General features: G+C 57.3%; 3 protein-coding genes and 2 long non-coding RNA genes across 10 annotated transcripts; 3 read left to right on the top strand and 2 right to left on the bottom strand.

Annotated features, from left to right (window-relative positions):
• Positions 1-169: 169 nt before the first annotated feature.
• On the top strand, positions 170-1882 carry LOC144580833 (uncharacterized). 2 transcript variants are annotated; one of them, XR_013531039.1, is made up of 3 exons: positions 170-306; positions 1214-1295; positions 1746-1882. It is a non-coding gene; the product is annotated as an uncharacterized LOC144580833 (long non-coding RNA). The 2 variants fall into 2 exon arrangements; XR_013531038.1 differs by having other exon boundaries at positions 237-370.
• Positions 296-3113, bottom strand: LOC144580834 (uncharacterized). Its single transcript, XR_013531040.1, has 3 exons — positions 2981-3113; positions 1776-1851; positions 296-423 (listed from the first exon to the last, which is right to left on the bottom strand). It is a non-coding gene; the product is annotated as an uncharacterized LOC144580834 (long non-coding RNA).
• Positions 3114-4859: 1746 nt separating this feature from the next.
• PCP2 (Purkinje cell protein 2) lies at positions 4860-6743 on the top strand. 4 transcript variants are annotated; one of them, XM_054250422.2, is made up of 4 exons: positions 4860-4949; positions 5532-5646; positions 5841-5965; positions 6546-6743. In XM_054250422.2, the coding sequence occupies exons 1-4, from the start codon at positions 4899-4901 to the stop codon at positions 6663-6665; spliced, it is 411 nt and encodes a 136-aa protein (XP_054106397.1). In that variant the 5' UTR covers positions 4860-4898; the 3' UTR covers positions 6666-6743. The 4 variants fall into 4 exon arrangements, with proteins under 4 accessions (XP_054106397.1, XP_035142851.1, XP_008985357.1 ...); XM_035286960.3 differs by having other exon boundaries at positions 5520-5646; XM_008987109.5 differs by lacking the exon at positions 4860-4949 and adding an exon at positions 5370-5409.
• PET100 (PET100 cytochrome c oxidase chaperone) lies at positions 6731-8587 on the bottom strand. The gene is made up of 4 exons (XM_002761668.7): positions 8520-8587; positions 7692-7778; positions 7504-7527; positions 6731-6881 (listed from the first exon to the last, which is right to left on the bottom strand). Exons 1-4 carry the CDS (start codon positions 8544-8546, stop codon positions 6798-6800), a joined length of 222 nt encoding a protein of 73 aa, XP_002761714.1. The 5' UTR covers positions 8547-8587; the 3' UTR covers positions 6731-6797.
• A 250-nt stretch (positions 8588-8837) lies between these two features.
• On the top strand, positions 8838-22243 carry XAB2 (XPA binding protein 2). 2 transcript variants are annotated; one of them, XM_035286956.3, is made up of 19 exons: positions 8838-8904; positions 10624-10772; positions 11068-11191; positions 11478-11675; positions 12976-13110; positions 13198-13362; positions 15377-15521; positions 15909-16060; positions 16464-16583; positions 16667-16798; positions 16896-17027; positions 17112-17225; positions 18582-18744; positions 18839-19029; positions 21131-21253; positions 21352-21523; positions 21724-21853; positions 21942-22051; positions 22137-22243. In XM_035286956.3, exons 1-19 carry the CDS (start codon positions 8854-8856, stop codon positions 22196-22198), a joined length of 2568 nt encoding a protein of 855 aa, XP_035142847.1. In that variant the 5' UTR covers positions 8838-8853; the 3' UTR covers positions 22199-22243. The 2 variants fall into 2 exon arrangements, with proteins under 2 accessions (XP_035142847.1, XP_035142848.1); XM_035286957.3 differs by lacking the exon at positions 10624-10772.
• The last annotated feature ends 647 nt before the right edge of the window (positions 22244-22890 follow it).

The following is a 22890-nucleotide window of genomic DNA, read 5'->3' as shown; positions in this document are numbered from 1 at the left end:
CACCTGGATGTAATTGTCATTCAGTCCTGCCCGTGCCCCCGACCTGGAGTGCGCTGCCGAGGAGGAAACCGAGGCTTAGCGGGATCCCTAATCCAAGGCCACGACGAGTGAGCCTCCTGGGATTCCAGCCAGGAGCCTGTCCCCAGGGAGCGCTTGTCACAGTCTTACTCTCTTCCGGGTGCAGCCACATTTACCCTCATGAGCCAACAATCGAATTCACATGCTGATACACACATGGGGAGAGTGACACCCTCAAATGCTGGCAAACACACACGCATCCACACTCGAAATTTCAGTGGCTGGGAGGTATGTGTGCAAATAGACTCCTGGTGGTCTGAGCTGGTTCCTTCACGCGGTCGTGTTGATAAAGGTACCAAGCCCCTGCCATTTACATGGGACATAGGGCCTGGGGGACCCAGAGGCCTGAGGGAGATAGAAAAGGATTAATGCGGCCAGGTGCGGTGGCTCCTGCCTGTAATCCCAGCACTTTGGGAGGCCGAGGCAGGCGAATCACCTATTTCTTCCTTTCCTTTCCTTTCCTATTCCTTTGTTCCTTCTTCTCTCTCCTCCCCATTTTTGTTTTTGTTTTGTAAAGAGACAGGGTGTCACTCTGTTGCTCAGGTTCGAGACCACCAGCCTGACCAACATGGAGAAACCCCATCTCTACTAAAAATACAAAATTAGCCGGGTGTGATGGTGCATGTCTGTAATCTTGTAGGGTCCAGCACTATAGGGTTCTGTGAGCCCCTCTCTGCTGGTGTGGAGATGAGAAATTGTAGAAATAGAAGACATGAGACACAGAGGAAAGAGAGTTTGGGCCTGGGGATCCACTGCCAACCAAATCGCAGAGTCCTGCAGTGACCCTGAGTGCCCAGACCTTGGCACTTGGTGATCGGTGACTGGGGGCAGGGTAGACAGGGCGTGGTCTTGGTGGTCGGGGACTGGGGGCAGGGTAGGTAGGCGTAGCCTTGGTGGTCAGTGACTGGGGTAGGGCAAGTAGGGCGTGGTCTTGGTGGTCGGGGACTGGGGGCAGGGTAGACAGGGCGTGGCAGTGATAGGGTCAAGTACACCACGTGTCATACAGGTAGCGGCTCAAGACTTTCGGGTAGCCGAGACGAGGTAAGGAGCCTAATGCATCAGCACTTTTCCATACTTGTTAGGAAAGAACAAAGACATTAAGATTCATATTCTTTTACTGATTATCTCTTCTGAGAAACAAGGAACCAGGTGCAGAAGTGGAATGTGAAAGTGGACGTGGAACGTGACCACTGAAACACAGCATCACATAGAGACAGGTAAGCCCCCAGATGTCTGTGGGCCTTCCTGACAGCATCAGGCCTACCGCAAGAGCTTGGAGGAGCCGAGTTTTCTCCTAACTCCTCTGGGGAAGGAGACGTCTCGGCCATCGTGGACAGCTCCTTCCCTAGCTGGCTAAACAGTGGGCACTTTCCCAGCTCTGACTCTAAGGCGCCCTCCAGCTGCCCTTATTTGGGCGGGACAGAGGGCTTAAAGCGTGTTGCCTTTGGGTCATTCCTTTCAGTGTCTCTCCAGGTTCACACTTCCGACCTGAGAGGCATTAGTCAAAGAATTAGGATCACCTATGAATAACTAAGATCACATGTGAATAGCTAATAACTACTACAGTCATATTTCTAGTTACTTTCTTCATTATTTATATAGAAATAGGCTGAGGCTTTTGGCTCCTGCCCCAGCACTTACGGGATCTACCCTCTACGTAATCGCAGCTACTCGGGAGGCTGAGGCAAGAGAATCACCTGAACCTGGGAGGTGGAGAATCGGTGAGCCAAGATCGCGCCATTGCACTCCAGCCTAGGCAACAAGAGCGAAACTCTGTCTCAAAGGAAAGAAAAGAAAAGAAGACAAGAAGAGGATCAGTGCTGCCCTAAAGGAAATAAACTGATGTGACAGTGAGTACCAGGAAAGGCAGGGGTAGGAGGGGACTTTATTGAGGGTGACTCCCGAGGGCCTCTCTGAAGAAGGAGCCTTTAGGTGTTATCCCTAAAGGAATTCTAGAAGCAGCCCCATAGCAATGTCCAGTAGAGAAGGGAGGGGCCATGAACTTACGAAGGCTGGAGGGAGGGTGGGGGCAGTAGGGGTCAGACTTCTATAGGTTGAGGTCTGACTGACCCATCCCAGTGCCAAGATGCAGGATTTTCAGTGCTAAAAACAGGACAGTCACAGGCAAACCAGGATGGTTTTGTCACAGGCGACCCTAGGAAGGAGTGTGGCTATTTCTTCCTTTCCTATTCCTTTATTCCTCTTCTCTCTCCTCCCCATTTTTGTTTTTTGTTTTGTAAAGAGACAGGATGTCACTCTGTTGCTCAGGCTGGAGGGCAGAGGCATGATCATAGCTCACTGCAGCCTCAACTTCCTGAGCTCAAGGGATCCTTCCACCTCAGCCTCCCAAGCAGCTGGGACTACAGGTGCACACCACCTTGCCCAGCTGAGTTTTTTTTTTTTTTTTAAAGAGACAGGGTCTCTCTATGTTTCCCAGACTGGTATCGAACTCCCAGGCTCAAGAGATCCTCCTGCCTTGGCCTCCCAAAGTGTTAGGACTTTAGGTGTGAGCCACCGCACCCTGCCCCTTCCCCCTTTTTAAACAGCTTTACTGAGACATAATTCACATACCGTGTAACTCGCTGACCTATGTATCGTGCATAAGTCAATGGCTTTTAGGGTCTTTGGAGTTGTGCATTCATCACCACAATCCATTTTAGAACACTTCCACAACCCTAAGATATTTGGGTTTTGTCTTGAGAACAACTGGGGCCCAGGGAAGAGTTTTGAGCAGGGGAAGGCAGGGGCCCCTCCAGGTCCTGCGGGGGAAGGATGGAAGCCAGAATCACCTCCAGCTTCTCAGCCTGACCCCTTGCGGGGAGGGAGAGTTGATAGGGCCAGCCATCCCACCCCAACTCCCAAAAGATATGAAGTTCTAATCCCCAATATCTCCCAGTTGGACCTTATTTGGAAATGGGGTCATTGTAGATATTGGCGGTGAGGATGAGATCATGCTGGAGTAGGCGGCCCCTCACGCAGCATCACTGGTGTCCTCATAAGATCATCAGATGTCTCCCTGATTCTGTGTAGGTGGCTGGGGGAAAAAAAAAAAAGATGGTTATAGGAAGACTGGGACACACAGAGAATGCCATGTGACCGAGAGGCAGGGACTGAAGATGTGCAATGACACGCCAAGGACACCAAGGACAGCAGGCCACTACTAGAAGCCAGGGAGGGGCAAGGAGGGATCCTGAGACCTAGTTTTCAGAGGGAGCACAGCTCTGCCGACATCTTGATTTCAGGCTTCTGGGCTCCAGAACGTTGGCTCAATACATTTTCCATGAAAAAAAAATTTAGGCCGGGTGTGGTGGCTCATGCCTATAATCCCAGCACTTTGGGAAGCCGAGGCAGGTGGATCACGAGGTCAAGAGATTGAGACCGTCCTGGTCAACATGGTGAAACCCCCGTCTCTACTAAAAAAAATACAAAAAAATTAGCTGGGCACGGTGGCGTGTGCCTGTAACCCCAGCTACTCAGGAGGCTGAGGCAGGAGAATTGCCTGAACCCAGGAGGTGGATGTTGCAGTGAGCCGAGATCACGCCATTGCACTCCAGCCTGGGTAACAAGAGTGAAACTCTGTCTCAAAAAAAAAAAAAAAAATTTAAAGGCTGAGCATGGTGGCTCATGCTTCTAATCCCAGTACTTTGGGAGGCCCAGGTGGGAGGATCACATGAGCCCAGGAGTTTGAGACCAGCCTGGGCAATATAGTGAGACCTCACCTCTATAAAATATGTATATGTACGTATGTAAAATAAAAACAAATCCTTGTGGCTCTAAGCCTTTTGGTCTGTAACACTTTGCTCTGGGAGTCCCAGGAAAGGAGAGAGCTACATGCACTGAGGAGGGGGACAGTTCCTTGCATGGAGGAAGAGGGTGTGAACTTGGCCCTTGATGGAACAGGGAAGCCTCGGGCAGAGGTGGCGATAGCTCAGCCCATTCATTGACGTGAGACTCTCGATGGTTTCCGTAAAGGTGTCTTGGGGAGGGCAGGGAAGGGGATGAGAACCTCCCTGTGACATCCCCTCCTTGGGCACTGAGGGAAAGCCACAACAGCTCGAGGGAGAAAGCAGGGACATCCTCTCCTCCTTGCCTGCCTCTGTCCCCAGGGAGATTTGCCTCCTGTTCCCACCTAGGGCTGGGGTGATAAATTAGAGGAGACAGCTCAACTTGGCATCTGGGTGGCATGGGGACAAGAGATCCCAGACTTTCTTGTTTTGGGGTCTTGGGCCAGCAGCCAGGCCCCAGGGACAGTGAGTAGAGGGAAGGGTGGCCGGGAGACCCCTTGACTTGCTGCCAAGGAGACAGAGCTGGAGCTAGGCTGGCCGGGGGTGTCTGAGGAGGGTATAGAGAGGGAGAGGGGCAGGGAAGGGGACTTTGACTCCAACTTCCTCTTTCTCTACTGATTGCAGGTGGCAGCTGCCCTTCCAGGAGCCAGCAGGGAGACCTGGGTGGCTGGGTGGGGACACCTGCAAGTCCCCACCCAAGCCGGCTACTACCCTATCCTGCCTTCTCCGGGATGCAGCTCAGGCCTTTTGTGACACCACACCCGACAGTCCTTGGGGGTCTGGTCATTGCTGCTGGGTCCAGTGAGGTCCAAGCTCAGGTCACCCTGCCCCCTACCCCCCATGCCAGATCCGGCATCGTTGTGGGCAAACAATTATCTGGATGATCTTTATGGGGCTTAAGCTTGGGTGGGAGCAGATGGGGCATGAGCTAGGGATTTGGAGATGGCACACCCCCACGTCCCAGACATTTAAAAGGCCCTCTCTGGCACTGGGCTAGGACAGAGGCCAGCAGGAAAGTGACTGGAGTCCAGTGACATGATGGATCTGGAGGAGAAGACAGAGGAAGGCTCAGGCCCCTGTACGGAGGTGAGAGGGCCCTGCCCCCACCCCAACCCCAGCTCAAGGTCTCAGAGCCCATAATTGACAAGACTAATTAGTTTGTAGGGCACCTAATTAGCGAGTGAGTCTCCTAGGACCCCCTGATCCACTTATGGCTGCAGACAGGGGCTGGTGGGCTTGGAGGTCTGAGTGCCAGGCCCCAGGGTAGAGGGCAGAGCTCTTCGTGTGGACCCCTGTTGATGGGAGATGCTGGGACCTGGGGGTGGCTCCTGGGCCGTGTTTCCCTGATTCGTGTCCCAGCTCTCAGGCCACACTCCTCAGGCCCCAATCTAGGACGGTGGGATGCTGGCATCGCAGCTTGTCCCTTGAGGCGGCACCACGTGAAGTGGCACTGCTGGCTGGGACCGCTGGGGTGGGGGCCGGGATTGGGAAGGAGACTCATGTCTCATTCAGAGCAGCTCTGCAGAGGGGATCGGCAGGGACCATGGTGAGATCTGAGGAAGAGGGGATGGCAGGCCCCGGGGTCAGGGTGGGAGCCAGTGGGCTGGGAGGGCTGGGGAGGGGCCCCTAAGCTGAAGGGCCAACCAGACTGAGCAGGTCTGTCCTCAGGCGGGCTCCCCAGACCAGGAGGGCTTCTTCAATCTGCTGAGCCACGTGCAGGGTGACCGGATGGAGGGGCAGCGCTGTTCACTGCAGGCCGGGCCAGGCCAGACCACCAAGAGTGGTGAGCGTGGGCACAGGGGTGCTGTCCATGGGGCATGAACGGGGCGGGAGTGCAGGGCGAGTGGTCATCTGGAAGGCCTGGGGGCACGGCATGTGGGAGGTGGTGGTGCACCCTGAAGCATCTGCATGGGGCGAAGGGGTGGGGTTGGGGGCCAGTCCAGCTGTGTCCTCTGAAGTCTGTATACATCCACACAGAGAGCGGCCCCACACCCGAGATGGACAGCCTCATGGACATGCTGGCCAGCACCCAGGGCCGCCGCATGGATGACCAACGTGTGACAGTCAGCAACCTGCCTGGCTTCCAGCCCGTGGGGCCCAAGGTAGGTGATGTTCTGTCGGTGCTGAGGAGATACTTGCCAGGCCATGCTCTCCGATCCTGCCCCCCACCCCAGCCAGGAGGGAATAGGGACTGCCCCACCTGTCCATCCTCCACCCTGACTTCAGATAGGGGGACCAAGGCCAAGGCATGGGGTAGGGGGACCCAAGGTTATACAGGGGCCATGCCAGTGTCAGACCCACGGCTGAAACTGTGGCTCCTGCCCCCAAGTCTGAAGATTCTGGGGAGGCCAAAGGGAGAAAATAGGACCCCTTTCTAGGAAGATATCCCAGGGAGGAGGGCATGTGAGCTCACGCACAGGATACATATATCTGCATACTCACATGTGTTGATGTCATACATACATGAAGCTCGGGTTCTGATCAAGACCCCAGCGAGGACCCCAAGACCTGCCACCTCACACTCACATATCACCCTAAATGGCAGATATTGAGGGCAGACACAGACCAGTCCTCAGGATGAGGTGGGACATGTGCCCACCAGCACTCTCTCTCCAATGTTTGCCACCTCTGGCTGGCACTGCTCTTGAGCCCTCCGCCTGGTTGACCCCTCTTCATCCACAGGACGGAGCACAGAAACGAGCTGGGACCCTCAGTCCCCAACCCTTGCTCACCCCTCAGGACCCGACTGCTCTTGGCTTCCGTCGGAACAGCAGCCCTCAACCCCCAACACAAGCCCCCTGAGGGCCTGAGCCATCTTGGGCCTCACTTGGCCCCCAAAAGCTGATAAAAGAAATAAAACACTTCCATGAGCAAAAGGAACTGAGTATGTGTATATTTCATCAGGGGAGGGGCTAGGACGCCCACTTGGAGGCCTCAGGAGTTCCGCTGGGCAGCACGAAGGAGCCTCTCCTCCCGCTGCTTCCGTATCCTCTCTTTGAATTCTTCTAACTCCTGACGCTAGGGGCGGGGAAGTAGGGGTGAAGGGGGACAGGAAGGGTGGAGGGGTGCACACCTCAGGGACTAGATCCCTTTCCCATTCTCTCACCACCCTGCCCAGACCACGGCTTCAAGTTTCAGTGTCTCTACTGGAAGTCCCCTGCCAATTACAACAGGATCCAAGTGGGATCCGCTTCATTCTTCCAGGAGAAGGCAATAAGGAAACCACCCACTCCTCTGCTCAGTTCCCTACTCATGGCCGAGGATAAAACTTTCCTTTCTTGAGATGAATTCTCTGTCGCCTAGGCTGGAGTGCAGTGGCACAATCTTGGGCTCACTGTAACCTTTGCCTCCTGGGTTCAAGTGATTCTCCTGCCTCAGCCCCCCGAGCAGCTGGGATTATAGGCGCCCGCCACCATGCTTGGCTAAATTTGATATTTTTGTAGACATGGAGTTCCACCATGTTGGCCAGGCTGGTCTTGAACTCCTGACCTCAAGTGATCCACTGCCTCAGCCTCCCATGCCCTGGGATTACAGGCATGAGCCACTGTACTCGGCCTAAAATTTTCATCTGAAACCCATCCTGGACACAGGAATCCAGCCTCCTCCATCCCTGTGGTAGGAAGAACAGGAGATTGCTTACCTTATCAGGTGGCCATAGCTCCCTCTGTAGGGAAAAATCACAACTGGGACATGAGTCAAGAGCCTCCAGAGCCCCACACCCAGGGCAAGGTAGGCTCATGGGAGGCAGACATGGGTCCCCAGCAGATTGGTGCCCCGCACCCTCTCCCACCTCTGCAATGAACCCTTGGACATTCCTCTTATGCCCACCTTGCGCTGTATGACATCGTTCTCAAACCACTCGGCCTGATTGGAAATCCAGAACATAGCCACAGGGAAAGTGAGGTAGAGTATCATCTGGAATAGCAGAGGGTGGGTGAGGTGAGTTCCCCGCCCCCCCCCCCCCCACAAGCAACATGCAGAGGCTGCTCAGAGCCTGGGGGACCCATTCTACTGTAGAGTCCAGGAACCAGGAGCTCCTCCTCAGGGCCTCCCCAAGAACTCCAGAACTCCCAAGCCTCACGCCCTAAAGCGTAACTCCTATAATCCAGGAGGCCTAATTCCTGAAAGTCCCCTCTGAAATGGAGTCTTCCTCTCAAAGACAGACAGACAGACACACACACACACACACGCACACCGCCCCAGCTACATTCAAAAGCATCTCCTGGAGATCTCATTACCCTTCCACACTTAAGATCGCGGGAGCACCCCCAAGCCCAGGAGGCCTCACTCTTCAATTCTACTTCTCTAAGTCTAGAGGAGTCTTCCTATCAGAGACACCCACCCACCACGAGCCCGAGAGCTGCCCCAGGATCTTAAGTTTTCCTTCTTTAGAGCCCCCTTCTCTGGTCACCCTTCTCTGAGGTCCTTCCTCACACCAGCCCTCTCACAGCCCCCAAACCCAGAAGCCCAAATCCGAGAACCCCCAACCTAGTGTCCCCTCTCCTGGATTTCCAGCCAGAAAAGTTCCTCTCAAATCTCAAGAGCTTTCTCCTTGGAGCGCCTTCTTCGTTTGAAAAGTCCCCGATCTCCAGCCTCATCCTCAGATCCGGGAAGATCCCCTGCCCAGCCTCCCAACCCACTCCTGTGTTCACTGACCCGAAATACCTCCACCTTCACCCCCATCTCGTTTCTCCCGGTCAAGAAAGCCACTTCCGCCCAAAGCCGACACTCCAGCAAGACAGAAGTTCATTGGTGTTTCGCACGCTCCACTACTGAAGCTGATTGGCCAATGTGTGTCTTCATGACGTAGTCTTCGGGCGCCCGATATCTGCTTCCGGTCGCTGGCGGCGTCGAAACGAGGGCCGGTAACGCGAGCCTGTCAGTCAAGAAGGATTTAACCAATAGAAAATGGGTCTGGCGTGGAGAGGCGGGCCGTAATTTTAGACGTCATAAATACGCGACTCTCGCCTGTGCCTGGGCATCCAGGAAAATGGTGGTGATGGCGCGACTCTCGCGGCCCGAGCGGCCGGACCTTGTCTTCGTGAGTCCGCAGAGTTGCCGGGGGTGGCCTGCCTTGGGGCATTGGGACCTGGACGCCGCAGGCGATCGAGGCCTGTTCGCCAAGGGGATTTAGGCCAAAGCTGCCAGGCGGGGCTGGGAACCCTAACGGGACAGAAACCGTATGGTGATGTCCGCACAGGACTGGCCAGGAGTAAAGATATGGTGGTGTATTTTGGGGCCTGAGTAGAAAACTACTGTCGAAGTGAAGCGTCTAGCTTCCCAAGCCAGGGGCGGAAATGGAGGCGTTCAGGGAATGGGTGAGGAGGGAGGTGGCATAACTGAATCTTGAGAGGTAAAGAACGGTGTTTGAAGTAAAGGCGTGATTACGAACCCCGGGCTCTGGTTTCCGGGATGAAGGCTTGGTTTTCTGGATAGCGGTCTAGGCCTGGACTGCAGCATTACAGTTTCTGGGGTAAAGATTTGGGGGTCAGGCTAGAAGAACCCTGGTGATGTGGAGCTTGTGAGGCGATGGCCAGTGAATTATTTACTGTCTGGAGTAGAGGCATGACATCTTCATCAGATTGTTGGTGGCCAGAGTTACAGGCTTGACTTCTGGACCATAACTCCTCTTATGAGATAAAAGCCTAGCTTTTAACTTCTGGGGCAGAGTGCTTTGGAACCTGGATCTGAGAGCCCTGGTGGCTGAGATAAAGGTCTGGTTATCTGGGCCTGGAGTGGTGACAAGGGGAGCCTGAGAGGCAGAAGGCCTGGTATCTGGGAAGAGGCACTTTTTTTTTTTTTTTTTTTTTTGAGACGGAGGTTTGCTCTTGTTGCCCAGGCTGTAGTGCAATGGCACAGTCTCGGCTCACTGCAATCTCTGCTTCCCAGGTTCAAGCAATTCTCCTGCCTCAGCCTCCGGAGTAGCTGGGATTACAGGCATGTGCCACCACCCCCGGCTAATTTTGTTTGTTTTGAGGTGGAGTTTCCCTCTTGTTCCCAGGCTGTAGTGCAGTGGCACGATCTCAGCTCACTGCAACCTTTGCCTCCCAGGTTCAAGCAATTCTCCTGCCTCAGCCTCCCGAGTAGCTAGGATTACAGGCATGTTCCACCACGCCCGGCTAATTTTGTAATTTTGGTAGAGACAGGGTTTCTCCATGTTGGTCAGACTAGTCTTGAACTCCCCACCTCAGGTGATCTGCCTGCCTTGCTCTCTCATAGTGCTGGGATTACAGGCGTGAGCCACTGCAACCCAGCCAATTTTGTATATTTAGTAGAGACAGAGTTTTTCTAGGTTGGTCAGGCTGGTCTCAAACTCCCGACCTCAGGTGATCTGACCACCTCAGCCTCCCAGTGTGCTGAGATTACAAGCATGAGCCACTGTGCCCAGCTGAAGAGGCATGTTTTGAAGAACTGAGGTCTGGTGTCCAGGACAGAGGCCTGGCATCTGGGCCAGGGCCTTGCTGTCTAAGGAGTCAGATAATCTGGGGCAGAGAGCAGGTGGTGATGCGAACTCATGCCTGGCCCAGAGCCCTAAACCAGAAGTCTGATGGTTTGGGTTCAGTTGTGGGGAGTCGAATTCTGAAGGTGAAGTTCTGGACCAGTGTCTCGGTGTCTGGGCATCCAGTGACCTGACTTCCTTGGTGGGTGGTGGGGTCCGGGTAAAAGTCCAGAGTTTGGACCTGAGCCCTAGTAGTGGGGTGGTGCTGCACACAGGCTCTGAGGGTAGGTCTCTCTTCTTCCCATTCCCTGGCCCTGGCAGGAGGAAGAGGACCTCCCCTATGAGGAAGAAATCATGCGGAACCAGTTCTCTGTCAAATGCTGGCTTCGCTACATTGAGTTCAAACAGGGCTCCCCGAAGCCCAGGCTCAATCAGCTGTACGAGCGGGCACTCAAGCTCCTGCCTTGCAGGTGGGAATGGCTCCAGCTGCCCTGCCCACCAGCCCCCACACCACCTGGTCCCATTATAACAAAACTGGCAGACAGGTCCCAGGTGATTGCTTTGTGTTCCATTGATGACTTGTAAATCCTTTGATGGGTCAGCACACCTTCCCTGATGTCCCAGTCTGTCCCGTCATTGCTGAGACATGCCACCACCCCCACTCCATACCCCTTCTTCTCACAGTTGCCAACTGGGGCAGGGCAGGCGGTTCTGGGAGGGTCCATAAAGCTGACCAATCAGCGTCTGTCACCTCCTGTTCCCCAGCTACAAACTCTGGTACCGATACCTGAAGGCACGTCGGGCACAGGTGAAGCATCGCTGTGTGACCGACCCCGCCTATGAAGATGTCAACAACTGTCATGAGAGGGCCTTTGTGTTTATGCACAAGGTTTGGGCCTGGGCAAGGGGATGAGTGGGGAGGTGGGGCTCAGTCCATGGTGGTGGGTGGGGTGGGTGTGGGGGCTGGCTCAGTATAATAGGGATGGGGGCTTGGAGTCCTGTTGCTTCTCTGCATGGGAAGTTGGGTTGGATTCAGTCCTGGAGCTGGGGGTTTCTTGGTCCCCCTGCATTTATGTGGTGGCCCTAGGTGTGGCTCAGCCACAGGACATCGAGTGTCTGTGGCTAGGTCAAGGAGTCCATGGCTTAGCCCCAGCCGCCTCTCCCCATATCCCCAGATGCCCCGTCTGTGGCTAGATTACTGCCAGTTCCTGATGGACCAGGGGCGTGTCACACACACCCGCCGCACCTTCGACCGTGCCCTCCGGGCGCTGCCCATCACACAGCACTCTCGAATTTGGCCCCTGTATCTGCGCTTCCTGCGCTCACACCCACTGCCCGAGACAGCTGTGCGTGGCTACCGGCGCTTCCTCAAGGTGAGCCCAGCAGGTGTGCTAGTTCCCCAGGTTAGAGTTTCCAGAAACAGCCTCACTGGGACACCAGCTCTGTGTAGGATGCCACCTAACAGACAGTATGTGGGAAGAGGCTCCTGGAGACACTTGTGTTTTGTTGTTCATGATTCTTGTGTTTATTTTCCAAACAGTTTGCTTATACCAGTTTCGCATTAGGCATAGAGATGGGTGCTGAGGACCATGTGACTACGACACTTCCTGTCTGCACGTACCTTTTAGTCTCACTAGGAAGACAGATGCATATGAGCTGATGGCATGAACCAGAATAAAACCACAGCCATGAGGGCCAAGAATAGTAGGTGGAGAGAACTGTGGGGATGTACAGCAGGCAGGGTGGAGAGTGTGGCATGGTTTGTTCAAACTTACAGTATCTGTTCTGTGACACTTGGAGTCTAAGCTGGAACAGTCAGGATTGAGGCTAGACCGATGGGGCCCAGGCTGGACACCTGGGCTTGACTACACTGGTGCTGGGCTCAGCTTTTCCAGGAGAAGCTATCATCACAGAACAGTGCTGTCTCCACCTGGCCATAGATGCCATGCCCTGATTTGGGCCTGGATAGGCTGCCCGTGTCCTTCCCACTCATCTACCCAAGAATGAGGACCTCCCAACACTTTCACTCCCTCTCCAAGCCTTGATGGGACCTCTCCCACTTACTTTAGGCCTCATGTGCTTTGAAAAAGCTTTGAGAGCCAATGTGGTGTCTTCCATGGGTCGCCTCTCTTTGCTGCAAGTAATCAGCCCCACGTATTCTCTTAAACTGAGACTTGCACCTGGGCAATTCCTGTTTCCTAAGGTCTCTTAGTAGTAGTAGTAGTCAAGGCTGGACCCATGGGATCAAGGCTAACCCAAAGGGGCCAAGGCTAGGCCAGTCAGGACTGAGGCTCGACCATTGGAGCCAAGGCTGGACCCATTATGGGTGGAAGGTAAAGTCGAACCCAAAAGGACCAGGACTGGACCATTGGGACTGAGGCTAGACCACTGTAGTCAAGGCTGTGTTCTTGTGGGTCAAAGCTAACCCAGAAAGTCCAAAGATGGTCTAGTCAGGCTGGACCCATAGGGGGTTAAGCGCCTAACCCAATGGGGCTGATGCTAGACCAGTAGGAACCAGGGCTGGACCAGTGGGGCTGAGGCTGGTTTGACAGGGCTTGCTTTTGTCCAAGACAGTGGTAAATGGGTGGGGGGCGCCCCAGAGCCACTGAATTTTGGGATGTGGGTGTGGCCCTGCCACCTCACTGACTGCCAGAGAGGTGGGTCGGTCCCCAGCTGAGTCCTGAGAGCGCAGAGGAGTACATCGAGTACCTCAAGTCAAGTGACCGGCTGGATGAAGCTGCACAGCGCCTGGCCACAGTGGTGAACGACGAGCGTTTCGTGTCCAAGGCCGGCAAGTCCAACTACCAGGTGGGCCTCCCGGGAACCGGGAGCTGGGTGGGAGGGCTGCCTGCTCTGTGACTGAGCTCGAGACTCCTTCCACCCCATGCCCTGCAGCTGTGGCACGAGCTGTGCGACCTCATCTCCCAGAACCCGGACAAGGTCCAGTCCCTCAACGTGGACGCCATCATCCGTGGGGGCCTCACCCGCTTCACTGACCAACTGGGCAAACTCTGGTGTTCACTCGCCGACTACTACATCCGCAGCGGCCACTTTGAGAAGGTGCACACCGGCGCGTGGGGCTCTGGGTTCAGGCCGGGGACTCCTGACACTCGGGGGCATACATTGACACACGCACAGGCAGAAAATGTGCCATGTGTGGCCAGGTGTGGTGGTGCACGCCTATAATCCCAGCACTTTGGGAGGCCGAGCGGGGGCGGATCACTTGAGGTCAGCAGTTCAAGACCAGCCTGGCCAACATGGTGAAACCCCGTCTCTACTAAAAATGCAAAAATTTGCTGGGCATGGTGGTGGGCACCTGTAATTACAGCTACTGAGGAGGCTGAGGCAGGAGAATCACTTGAACCTGGAAAGTGGAGGTTGCAGTGAGCTGAGATCACAGCACTGCACTCTAGTCTAGGCAGCAGAGTGAAACACTATCTCAAAAAGAAAGAAAGAAAACAGTCCAGGGGTGGTGGCTCATGCCAGTATTCCCAGCACTTAGGGAGGCTGAGGCGGGTGGACCACAAGGTCAGCCTGGCTGAGGCAGGAGTTCAAGATCAGCCTGGCCAAGATAGTGAAACCCTGTCTCTACCAAAATTACAAAAATTAGCCAGGCGTGGCAGGCGCCTGTAATCCCAGGTACTTGGGAGGCTGAGGCAGGCAGGAGGCAGAGGTTGCAGTGAGCTGAGATGGCGCCACTGCACTCCAGCCTGGGCAACAAGAGGGAGACTCCATCTCAAAAAAAAAAAAAAAAAAGGAAAAGAAAACATAGTATTTGTGACAGACATGCATGTCCCTGCACACAATTGCCATCCGAGTGAGTGGAGGGGGCGATTCCTTCCCGCAAGCACACCAACCCTAGAGTCAGCCAGACTTGCGCTCAAAGTTTCCCCTCTGGCTGTGTGGCTTTGCCCCTACTAAGGATGGAGGTCCTCATTTTTTTTTTTTTTTTTTTTTGAGACGGAGTTTCACTGTTGTTACCCAGACTGGAGTGCAATGGCACCATCTCGGCTCACTACAACCTCCGTCTCCTGGGTTCAAGCAATTCTCCTACCTCAGCCTCCCGAGTAGCTGGGACTACAGGTGCGCACCACCATGCCCAGCTAATTTTTATATTTTTAGTAGAGACGGGGTTTCACCTTGTTGACCAGGATGGTCTCGATCTCTTGACCTCGTGATCCACCAGCCTCGGCCTCCCAAAGTGCTGACATTATAGGCATGAGCCACTGCACCCAGCCTGATGTCCTCATTTGTAAAATCAAGGTGGCAGTCCCTCCCTGTCACCAGTCAGCACGGTGATGTAGGCAGAGCACTGAGTAGGTACCTCATGTGAGGGCCAGTCCCTCAGGGGTCAGCTGACTATGGCTCTTGTCAGGCATTGGAGCAGGAAGCTCTGGGGCAGTGGGAGCAGAATGGGGCTGGAGCCAAGAGCAGGGAATCACAGGAACCGAGAGACAATAGGTTGGGAGCCTTTTGAGCCAAAGAGGGGCTGGCAATGCTGCTGACTGGGGTCCACCAGTGGAGTGGGAGCAGGCATGCATTTCCCAGCGCTCCTTCCAGGGACATGTGTATGCCAAGGCTGTCAGAGGCAGCAGGGTAAGACCCGTCAGGGCTGGGTAAAGAGGGGGGGCCTGAGCTGGGGTCGGTGAGCAGCAGGGGGATGGGTGAACTAGGGAAGAGGGTCAGGCAGGGGAGAGGGGCGCTTTGGAGCAAAGTCTGAGCTCTCCGAGGATGAGCTGAGGTGAGGGTCCCTGCAGGGTGGACCCATAGGCGCTGGGGGGTTTTGGCTACCTGTTGGGTGCCGAGTGCTTCACACACATGTCTCAGTCAAGCCTTGAGGTCACTGCACAGAGGGCAGTCACCCGGTTTACTGAGGAGGTCCCAGGATCACCCCAGCAGCGTAGGGGGTGAGAAGACTTGACTCCGAGGCTCTGTGCTGGGATCACTGCCCAGAGGTGCTGCGGGGGGGCCTGGAAGGCCCTCAGGGGTTGCAGAGTGGGGCTGCTGCTGAGGGTGCTGCTGCCTGTCCCCTGTGTCAGTTTCCTCTTAACTCCCCCTCCCTGGGTCGCTACAGGCTCGGGACGTGTACGAGGAGGCCATCCGGACAGTGATGACCGTGCGGGACTTCACACAGGTGTTTGACAGCTACGCCCAGTTCGAGGAGAGCATGATCGCTGCAAAGATGGAGACCGCCTCAGAGCTGGGGCGTGAGGAGGAGGGTCAGCCTCTGGGGGACCCGGCTGGTGGGGAGAGAGCTGAATGGACGTTGGCAGGTGGGGGCAGGGCATGTCTTAGGTGGAGCAGCCCCGGGAAGGAAGCTGGGTGGAGGCAGGGGGTGTGGGGGTCTTGGAGGAGCCAGGAATGGGGTCACGTCTCAGGCCTGGGTCAGAGCCTGGCAGGGCAAGAGGGCTAGGGGAACAGTGGAGTAGGATGGGGTATCTGCTGGGGTAGGGGCGGGGCTCAGGTAGATCCCCAAGCTGAGTGTGTAGGGCCCAGAGAACTTGGCTAGGGTCTGGAGTGGAGTGAGGGTTGGGAGCAGAGGTGGTGGCATGCGGGGATCTGCGTCCTGGGCCTCTGCCTCTCATGAACATGTCCGTGACTCCCAGACGATGTGGACCTGGAGCTGCGCCTAGCCCGCTTTGAGCAGCTCATCAGCCGGCGGCCCCTGCTCCTCAACAGCGTCCTGCTGCGCCAGAACCCACACCACGTGCACGAGTGGCATAAGCGTGTTGCCCTGCACCAGGGCCGCCCCCGGGAGGTGTGTGAAGCCTGTCCTAGTCCTGCCCCTGAGGGCCATGGGGGCCTGGCCTCTCGGGGCCACAGTTTTCTGCAGGACTGGGGAGCCACCCACCTTCACCCATAATGTCACCTCCTAGGGGCCTACCTGTGCTTAGTAGGTCTTATTCTACTTCTGATCTTGGGGTTCTTGTCTTGCCCTAGCCTTGCTCCCAGAGCCACAGTGCTCCTGGCCCTGGCCCCGACCCTTAGGGGGCCACAGCTCCCTCTTGGCCCCACCCCTCAGAGCTACTGTTCCTTCCTGGCCTCTTCCCCCAGGGGCCACGGCACCCTCCAGGCCCTGCCCCTCAGAGCCACAGCTCTGCCCCCCCAGTCACCTGCAGAGTCCTGAGTCCCATATGACTTCCTCCTCCCTCCTGTCCCAGATCATCAACACCTACACAGAGGCTGTGCAGACGGTGGACCCCTTCAAGGCCACAGGCAAGCCCCACACACTGTGGGTGGCATTTGCCAAGTTTTATGAGGACAACGGGCAGCTGGACGATGTGAGCACCCTGCTGCATGTGCCTGTGTGTACGTGTGTGTGTGCATGCATGTGTCTCAGCCTGGACTCTGTCCTCCCTGGCAGGCCCGTGTCATCCTGGAGAAGGCCACCAAGGTGAACTTCAAGCAGGTGGATGACCTGGCAAGCGTATGGTGTCAGTGCGGGGAGCTGGAGCTCCGGCACGAGAACTATGACGAGGCCCTGCGGCTGCTGCGGGTGAGAATGGGCCTGGGCTTTGGGGTGGGGGCTGCAGGTTGTACGGCCAGGGCCGGGAACAGCCCCTGAGCTCCCCAGCCACCCTCTCCCTCTGCAGAAGGCCACGGCGCTGCCTGCCCGCCGGGCTGAGTACTTTGACGGCTCAGAGCCCGTGCAGAACCGTGTGTACAAGTCACTGAAGGTGTGGTCCATGCTCGCTGACCTGGAGGAGAGCCTCGGCACCTTCCAGGTGAGCTGCCTGTGGCCAGGGAGGGCCGGGGCCCAGACTTGGCTCCAGAGCCAGCTCCGACCTGTCCCCTCCCCATCCCTGCAGTCCACCAAGGCCGTATACGACCGCATCCTGGACCTGCGCATCGCAACACCCCAGATCGTCATCAACTATGCCATGTTCCTGGAAGAGCACAAATACTTCGAGGAGAGCTTCAAGGTGAGGGGCCAGGGCGGACCCAGAGGCCCCGGATGGCCGTGTCTCTTCCCAGGGGCCTTAGCAGCTTACAAGTTTGCTGGGGCTTTTGAGACACAGTAGAGACTAGGTGGCTTGAACAGCAGAGACCCAGCTTCTATGAGTCCTGGCAGCTGGAAGTTTGGGATCAAGTCCTGGGCAGGGCTGGTTCCTCCGGAGACCTCTCTCTCCAGCTTACACATAGCTGCTTTTTCCCTGTGGCTTTGTGTGGCTCTTTCTTTGTGTATGTCACTGTGGAATTCCTTTTTTTCTTTTTTTTTTGAGACGGTTGGAATGCAGTGGCACCATATCTGCTCACTGCAACCTCTGCCTCCTGGGTTCAAGCAGTTCTCCTGCCTTGGCCTCCTGAATGGGATTACAGGCTCGCGGCACCGCACCTGGCTAATTTTTGTGTTTTTAGTAGAGACGGGGTTTTATGCTGTTGGTCAGGCTAGTCTTGAACTTCTGACCTCGTGATCCACCTGTCTTGGCCTCCCAAAGTGTTGGGATTACAGGTGTGAGCCACCTCGCCCAGCAAAATTTTTTCTTTTTAAAATTCTTAAATTTAAAATTTAAAATTTTTTCTTCTTGAAAGGATATCAGTCATAACCAATTAGGCAGCCCCTAATGCCCTCAGTTTAAGTTAATGATCTCGTCTTCAAAGGAGTCTACCTCCTGAGATACTATGGGTTAAGATTTCAGCATACCAATGTTTTGTGGGGGTACAGGGTCCTGCTTCCATGTACACCCATGACTCGTGGGGAGGGTGTTGGTGCCAATGTGTGTGGTCTCTGCCTGCCTCACAGTTTAGGAGATGGCCTGTAGGGGGGCCATGGGGTGTCTTGCGTGTCTCCTTGTCAAGGTCCTGTCCCAAGGCGCATGTCTCCATATTGAGGTCCTGTCCCGAGGCCAGAGTGGTCATGTTTGTGTGTTTCTATGGATCGTGTGGGCTTTACGCAGATACACAAATGGGGAGGTCGTACATGCGCCTACATGCTGCTGCCTGCCCATCTGCCTGGGGGGGTGTGGCCTTCTCCCTGGGGACTGGCAGCCAGTGTCAGCGGAGCTGGGGAGCCACCCACCGTCACCCATAATGTCACCTCCTATGGGACCAGACTTTGCTTCACAGGTCTCATGGCACCCCTGTTCTTTTGATTCTCAGAGGGAGATTGTGCAGAGCAAAGACCCCCATAAATGTCATTAGGCACAGGGAGGCATGGACAGGGAAGGGCCTGAGCGAGACCCTGGCAGGCTCCCTACAGGTGTGACCCAAGGACATCCCAGCTTCCCAGTGGTCTCTACCTACAGACTCTTAACGTGTGACTCCCCCTCTGGCAACAGGCGTATGAGCGCGGCATCTCGCTGTTCAAGTGGCCCAATGTGTCGGACATCTGGAGCACCTACCTGACCAAATTCATCGCCCGCTATGGGGGCCGCAAGCTGGAGCGGGCACGGGACCTGTTTGAACAGGCTCTGGATGGCTGCCCACCAAAATATGCCAAGAGTGAGGCGGGCAGAGGGAGTGCGGTGGGCAGGCAGGCCAGGTTTCTGACTAGCCCCGGCCGACCACGCTCCCCTCTCCCCGCTGCCCCACACAGCCTTGTACCTGTTGTATGCGCAGCTGGAGGAGGAGTGGGGCCTGGCCCGGCATGCCATGGCCGTGTACGAGCGCGCCACCAGGGCCGTGGAGCCTGCGCAGCAGTACGACATGTTCAACATCTACATCAAGCGGGCGGCCGAGATCTACGGAGTCACCCACACCCGAGGCATCTACCAGAAGGCCATCGAGGTGCCCATCGAAGGGGGCCGGGCTGGTGGGAGGGGCTGGGGAGGGGCCTTCCGGAATAGCTGTGGTGTGGTTGGGAGCCCCCGAGCCTACCCCCTCATTTATTCCCCATGGACTCACTACCCCCAGCCTGGCCTCACTCCCATCCCCCTGCCTCACTCACCCCAGCCTCCCCGCCAAGGCCTCACTCCCCAACCCCGGCCTCACTCCCCCAGCCCTCTGCCTCACTCACCTCAGCCTCCCCTGCATGGCCTTACCACCCGGCCTCAGCGTCTGAGGCCTCACATGCCCCTTGGCTACTCTCCCTCCTCTGGCTTTCTCCTCCCTTCACTCCCCTAGAATAGCCCTTCTCCTTCACTGCTTCACTCCTCCCCCGCTTCACTCCCTGACCCAGGCCTAACTCCCGGAGGCCTCCCAGCCTCACTTCTCCCACCTGACTCCCTTCGTCCTCACTCTCAGCCTCTGCCCCTGGCCTCATTCCCAGAGGCAGCACTCCTTCCCCCAACCCCCTGACTCACTGCCACCATCTCACTCCCCCCAGCCTCCCTCTTTACTCCCCTACCCTGGCCTCACTACCCCCACAAGCCTTACTGCCTCCCCCTGGCCTAACTCCCCCCAAGGCCTCACCCCCTCCCCCGGCCTCACCCCCTCCCCCTGGCCTCACCCCATCTTGGCCTCACTTCCCCTCCCCATCCTTGGCTTCACTCCCCTGAACTTTCTTCTCCCCCACTTCACTCCCCCGACCTTACTCCTTCCCCCTCAGCGTCACCCCTGCTTACATCTCTCATGGCCACTGCCTCCCCACCTTACTCCTCCTCCCCACTTCACTCCCCTACCCCCCACACTGATTCACTCCTCCCCGCCCCTGCCTCACTATCCCCCATGGCCTCACTCCCCGGTGGCCTCACTCCCCTAGGCCTCACGCCTCCTGGTCTCACCCACCCCATCTCACTTCCCAAGGCCTCACACCCCCTCCTCGCCTCACCCTCCCCCTGCCTCACTGCCTGTGCATTCTGTGCTCACTGCCCCCCACCTCACTCCCTTCCCCGCCACGGCCTCACTCCCCCTCCCACGGCCTCACTCCCAGGCTCATTCTTGGCCTCACCCCTTTCAGCCTCACTCCCCCCAGCCTCATGCCACCCGTCTTACCCCACTTGGCCTCACTCCCCCTCCATCCCTCCTGGCCACACACCCCCAGACCTCACCCCCCAGGTCCCCAGCCTCATTCCTCAAGGCCTCCCAGCCTTACTCCTTGCGGCCTCACTCCCCCCGGCCTCAACCCCCGACAGCCTCTCACTCCCCCTGCCACCGCCTCACCCCTCAAAGCCTCACCTCCTCAGCTACTCCCCCACCTCACTCCCTCCCACTGGCTTCACTCCCCCTCCATCTTACTCCACCCCACCTCACTGCCCCAGGCCTTACTCCTTCACTCCAGCCTCACTCTTCCCCCCCGGCCTCACTCCCTCCCAGCCTCACTCCTTCCCCCGCCCTGGCCTCACTCCCCCGTGGCTTCAGTCCCTGTGGCCTCACTGCCCAGAGGCTTCACTCCTCCCAGCCTCACTCCCCCTCCCTGTCTCACCCCCCTCATTTCACTCCCTGCAGCCTCACCCCCCAACCCTCCCACATGACTGCTCCTTCCCACCAGCCTCACTCCAACCCTAGGTCTCACTGCCCCCCTCACTCCCTGGCTCACTCCCAGCCTCAGTACCCAGCGTCACTTCCTGAGGCCTCACTCCCGGCACCTCATTCCCGACCTCACTCCCCCTGGCCTTATTCCCTGTGGCCTCACTCCCACTGGCCTTACTTCCTGAGGCCTCACTCCTCCCTGGCTTCACTCCCCCTGGCCTCACTTCCCAAGGCCTCACTCTCCTGAGGCCTCACTTCCCCTGGCCTCAGCCCAACCTGTTCTCACTCCACCCTGGCCTTACTCCCCAAGGCCTCACTCCTTGTGGCCTCACTCCTGGCCTCCCTTTCCGGCCTCACTCCCTGCAGTCTCACTCTCTGAGGCCTCACTCCCCCAGGCTCTTTCCCCGGCCTCACTCCCCGTGGCCTCACCTTTCCTGGCCTCCCTAACCACCCCCCACCGACCCGTCGTCGTGCGCAGGTGCTGTCCGATGAGCATGCACGTGAGATGTGCCTGCGGTTCGCAGACATGGAGTGCAAGCTGGGGGAGATCGACCGCGCCCGGGCCATCTACAGCTTCTGCTCCCAGATCTGCGACCCCCGGGTAGGGCTGGGGGCTGTGGGAGAACAGGTATTTGGGTTGGGGGCTACGGTGGAGCCAGCCAGCTCATGAGCACCTGCCCTGCCCTGCCCCCCACACAGACGACCGGGGCGTTCTGGCAGACATGGAAGGACTTTGAGGTCCGGCATGGCAACGAGGACACCGTCAAGGAGATGCTGCGCATCCGGCGGAGTGTGCAGGCCACATACAACACACAGGTCAACTTCATGGCCTCGCAGATGCTCAAGGTCTCCGGCAGCGCCACGGGCACTGGTGAGCACGCAGCCATCGCTCACCTTGGCCGGCTGGGGCATCTCAGCCTGACCTGGCCTTCCTTTTTGGATCTGGGAGCCCTGGGGCTTCATGGGAACCTCCTTGAGGGCAGGGCCATTGCCTGGGGGACCAGGACAGCTTGGCATCTGATGTGTGGGAGGGGCCCCCATGGCACCGTTGCCCCTGCTTTCACCCCACAGTGTCCGACCTGGCCCCTGGGCAGAGCGGCATGGATGACATGAAGCTGTTGGAGCAGCGTGCAGAACAGCTGGCAGCCGAGGCAGAGCGAGACCAGCCCCTGCGCGCCCAGAGCAAGATCCTGTTCGTGAGGTGAGGGCAGGTCCTGGGAGGGGACAAGACAGGGACAGCCCCACGGGGTCCTGGGGTGGGGAACTGAGGCAGCTTGTTCTGTCCCCAGGAGCGACGCCTCCAGGGAGGAGCTGGCAGAGCTGGCGCAGCAGGTCAACCCCGAGGAAATCCAGCTGGGCGAGGATGAGGACGAGGACGAGATGGACCTGGAGCCCAACGGTGAGTGCCTGGCGGGGAGCAGGGCAGGGCGGGCCTCAGGATAGGACACTGCCCGGAGGGTGACTGGCTCCCACCTCCTCCACAGAGGTCCGGCTAGAGCAGCAGAGCGTGCCAGCTGCCGTGTTCGGGAGCCTGAAAGAAGACTGACCCATCCCTCCTCCCTTCCCCCAATACAGCCGTGTTTGTACATCATGGTCTGAGCCTCCTTCCTGCTGCCCAGGTGCCCGAGGGATTGCAGCTCAGGAGTGCCTGGCCCTGGGCCCGGATTGGCTGTTGCGGGAGGTGGGGCGGCCGGGCCCCAGGCCAGACACCACCCAGCCCCACCCGGCAGAGCCAGTTCTGGACTCGGGCAGCCAGTCCCTCCGCTGCCTGGGGCCTTGGAGTGGGTCCTGCCCAGAAACCTCCTTGAGACTCTATGGCTGTGGAAGGGTGATCCCGTCCCTGGCTGCCCAGGTCTCACTAGCCCCTGCCTCTCAGAGCCCTTCTGTTGTCCCAGGCATCTGCCACCTCCCAGGGTGGCACCCACTGTCAGAGCGAGCCTTGGAGTCAGGCAGGCTCTGGCCCAGCTCTGGAAACTGATTAGTAAGGCTCTTCTGTGCCTGGAGGGGGGCTGGGTGCCAGACGTCCTGCACGGCCCAGCACCAGGGCGTGGTCCTTAGTCCTAAGCCTGGGAAGCCATTATCAGGCTCTAGGCTATTAAGGGGTTTTAAGCATCAAGGGATATAATCAGATTTGTGCTTGGACTGGGTCACACAGGCTGCTGTGTCGGCAGGAGGCAGCTGGGGACATGGGGCGGCTTGGTCTGTTGGCTTGGACTTTGTGGAGAGGTGATGGGGCTG

This window comes from Callithrix jacchus, chromosome 22 (assembly GCF_049354715.1).
Source record: "Callithrix jacchus isolate 240 chromosome 22, calJac240_pri, whole genome shotgun sequence".
Taxonomy (NCBI): Eukaryota; Metazoa; Chordata; class Mammalia; order Primates; family Cebidae; genus Callithrix; species Callithrix jacchus.
This window is presented reverse-complemented; position numbering and strand designations above follow the sequence as displayed.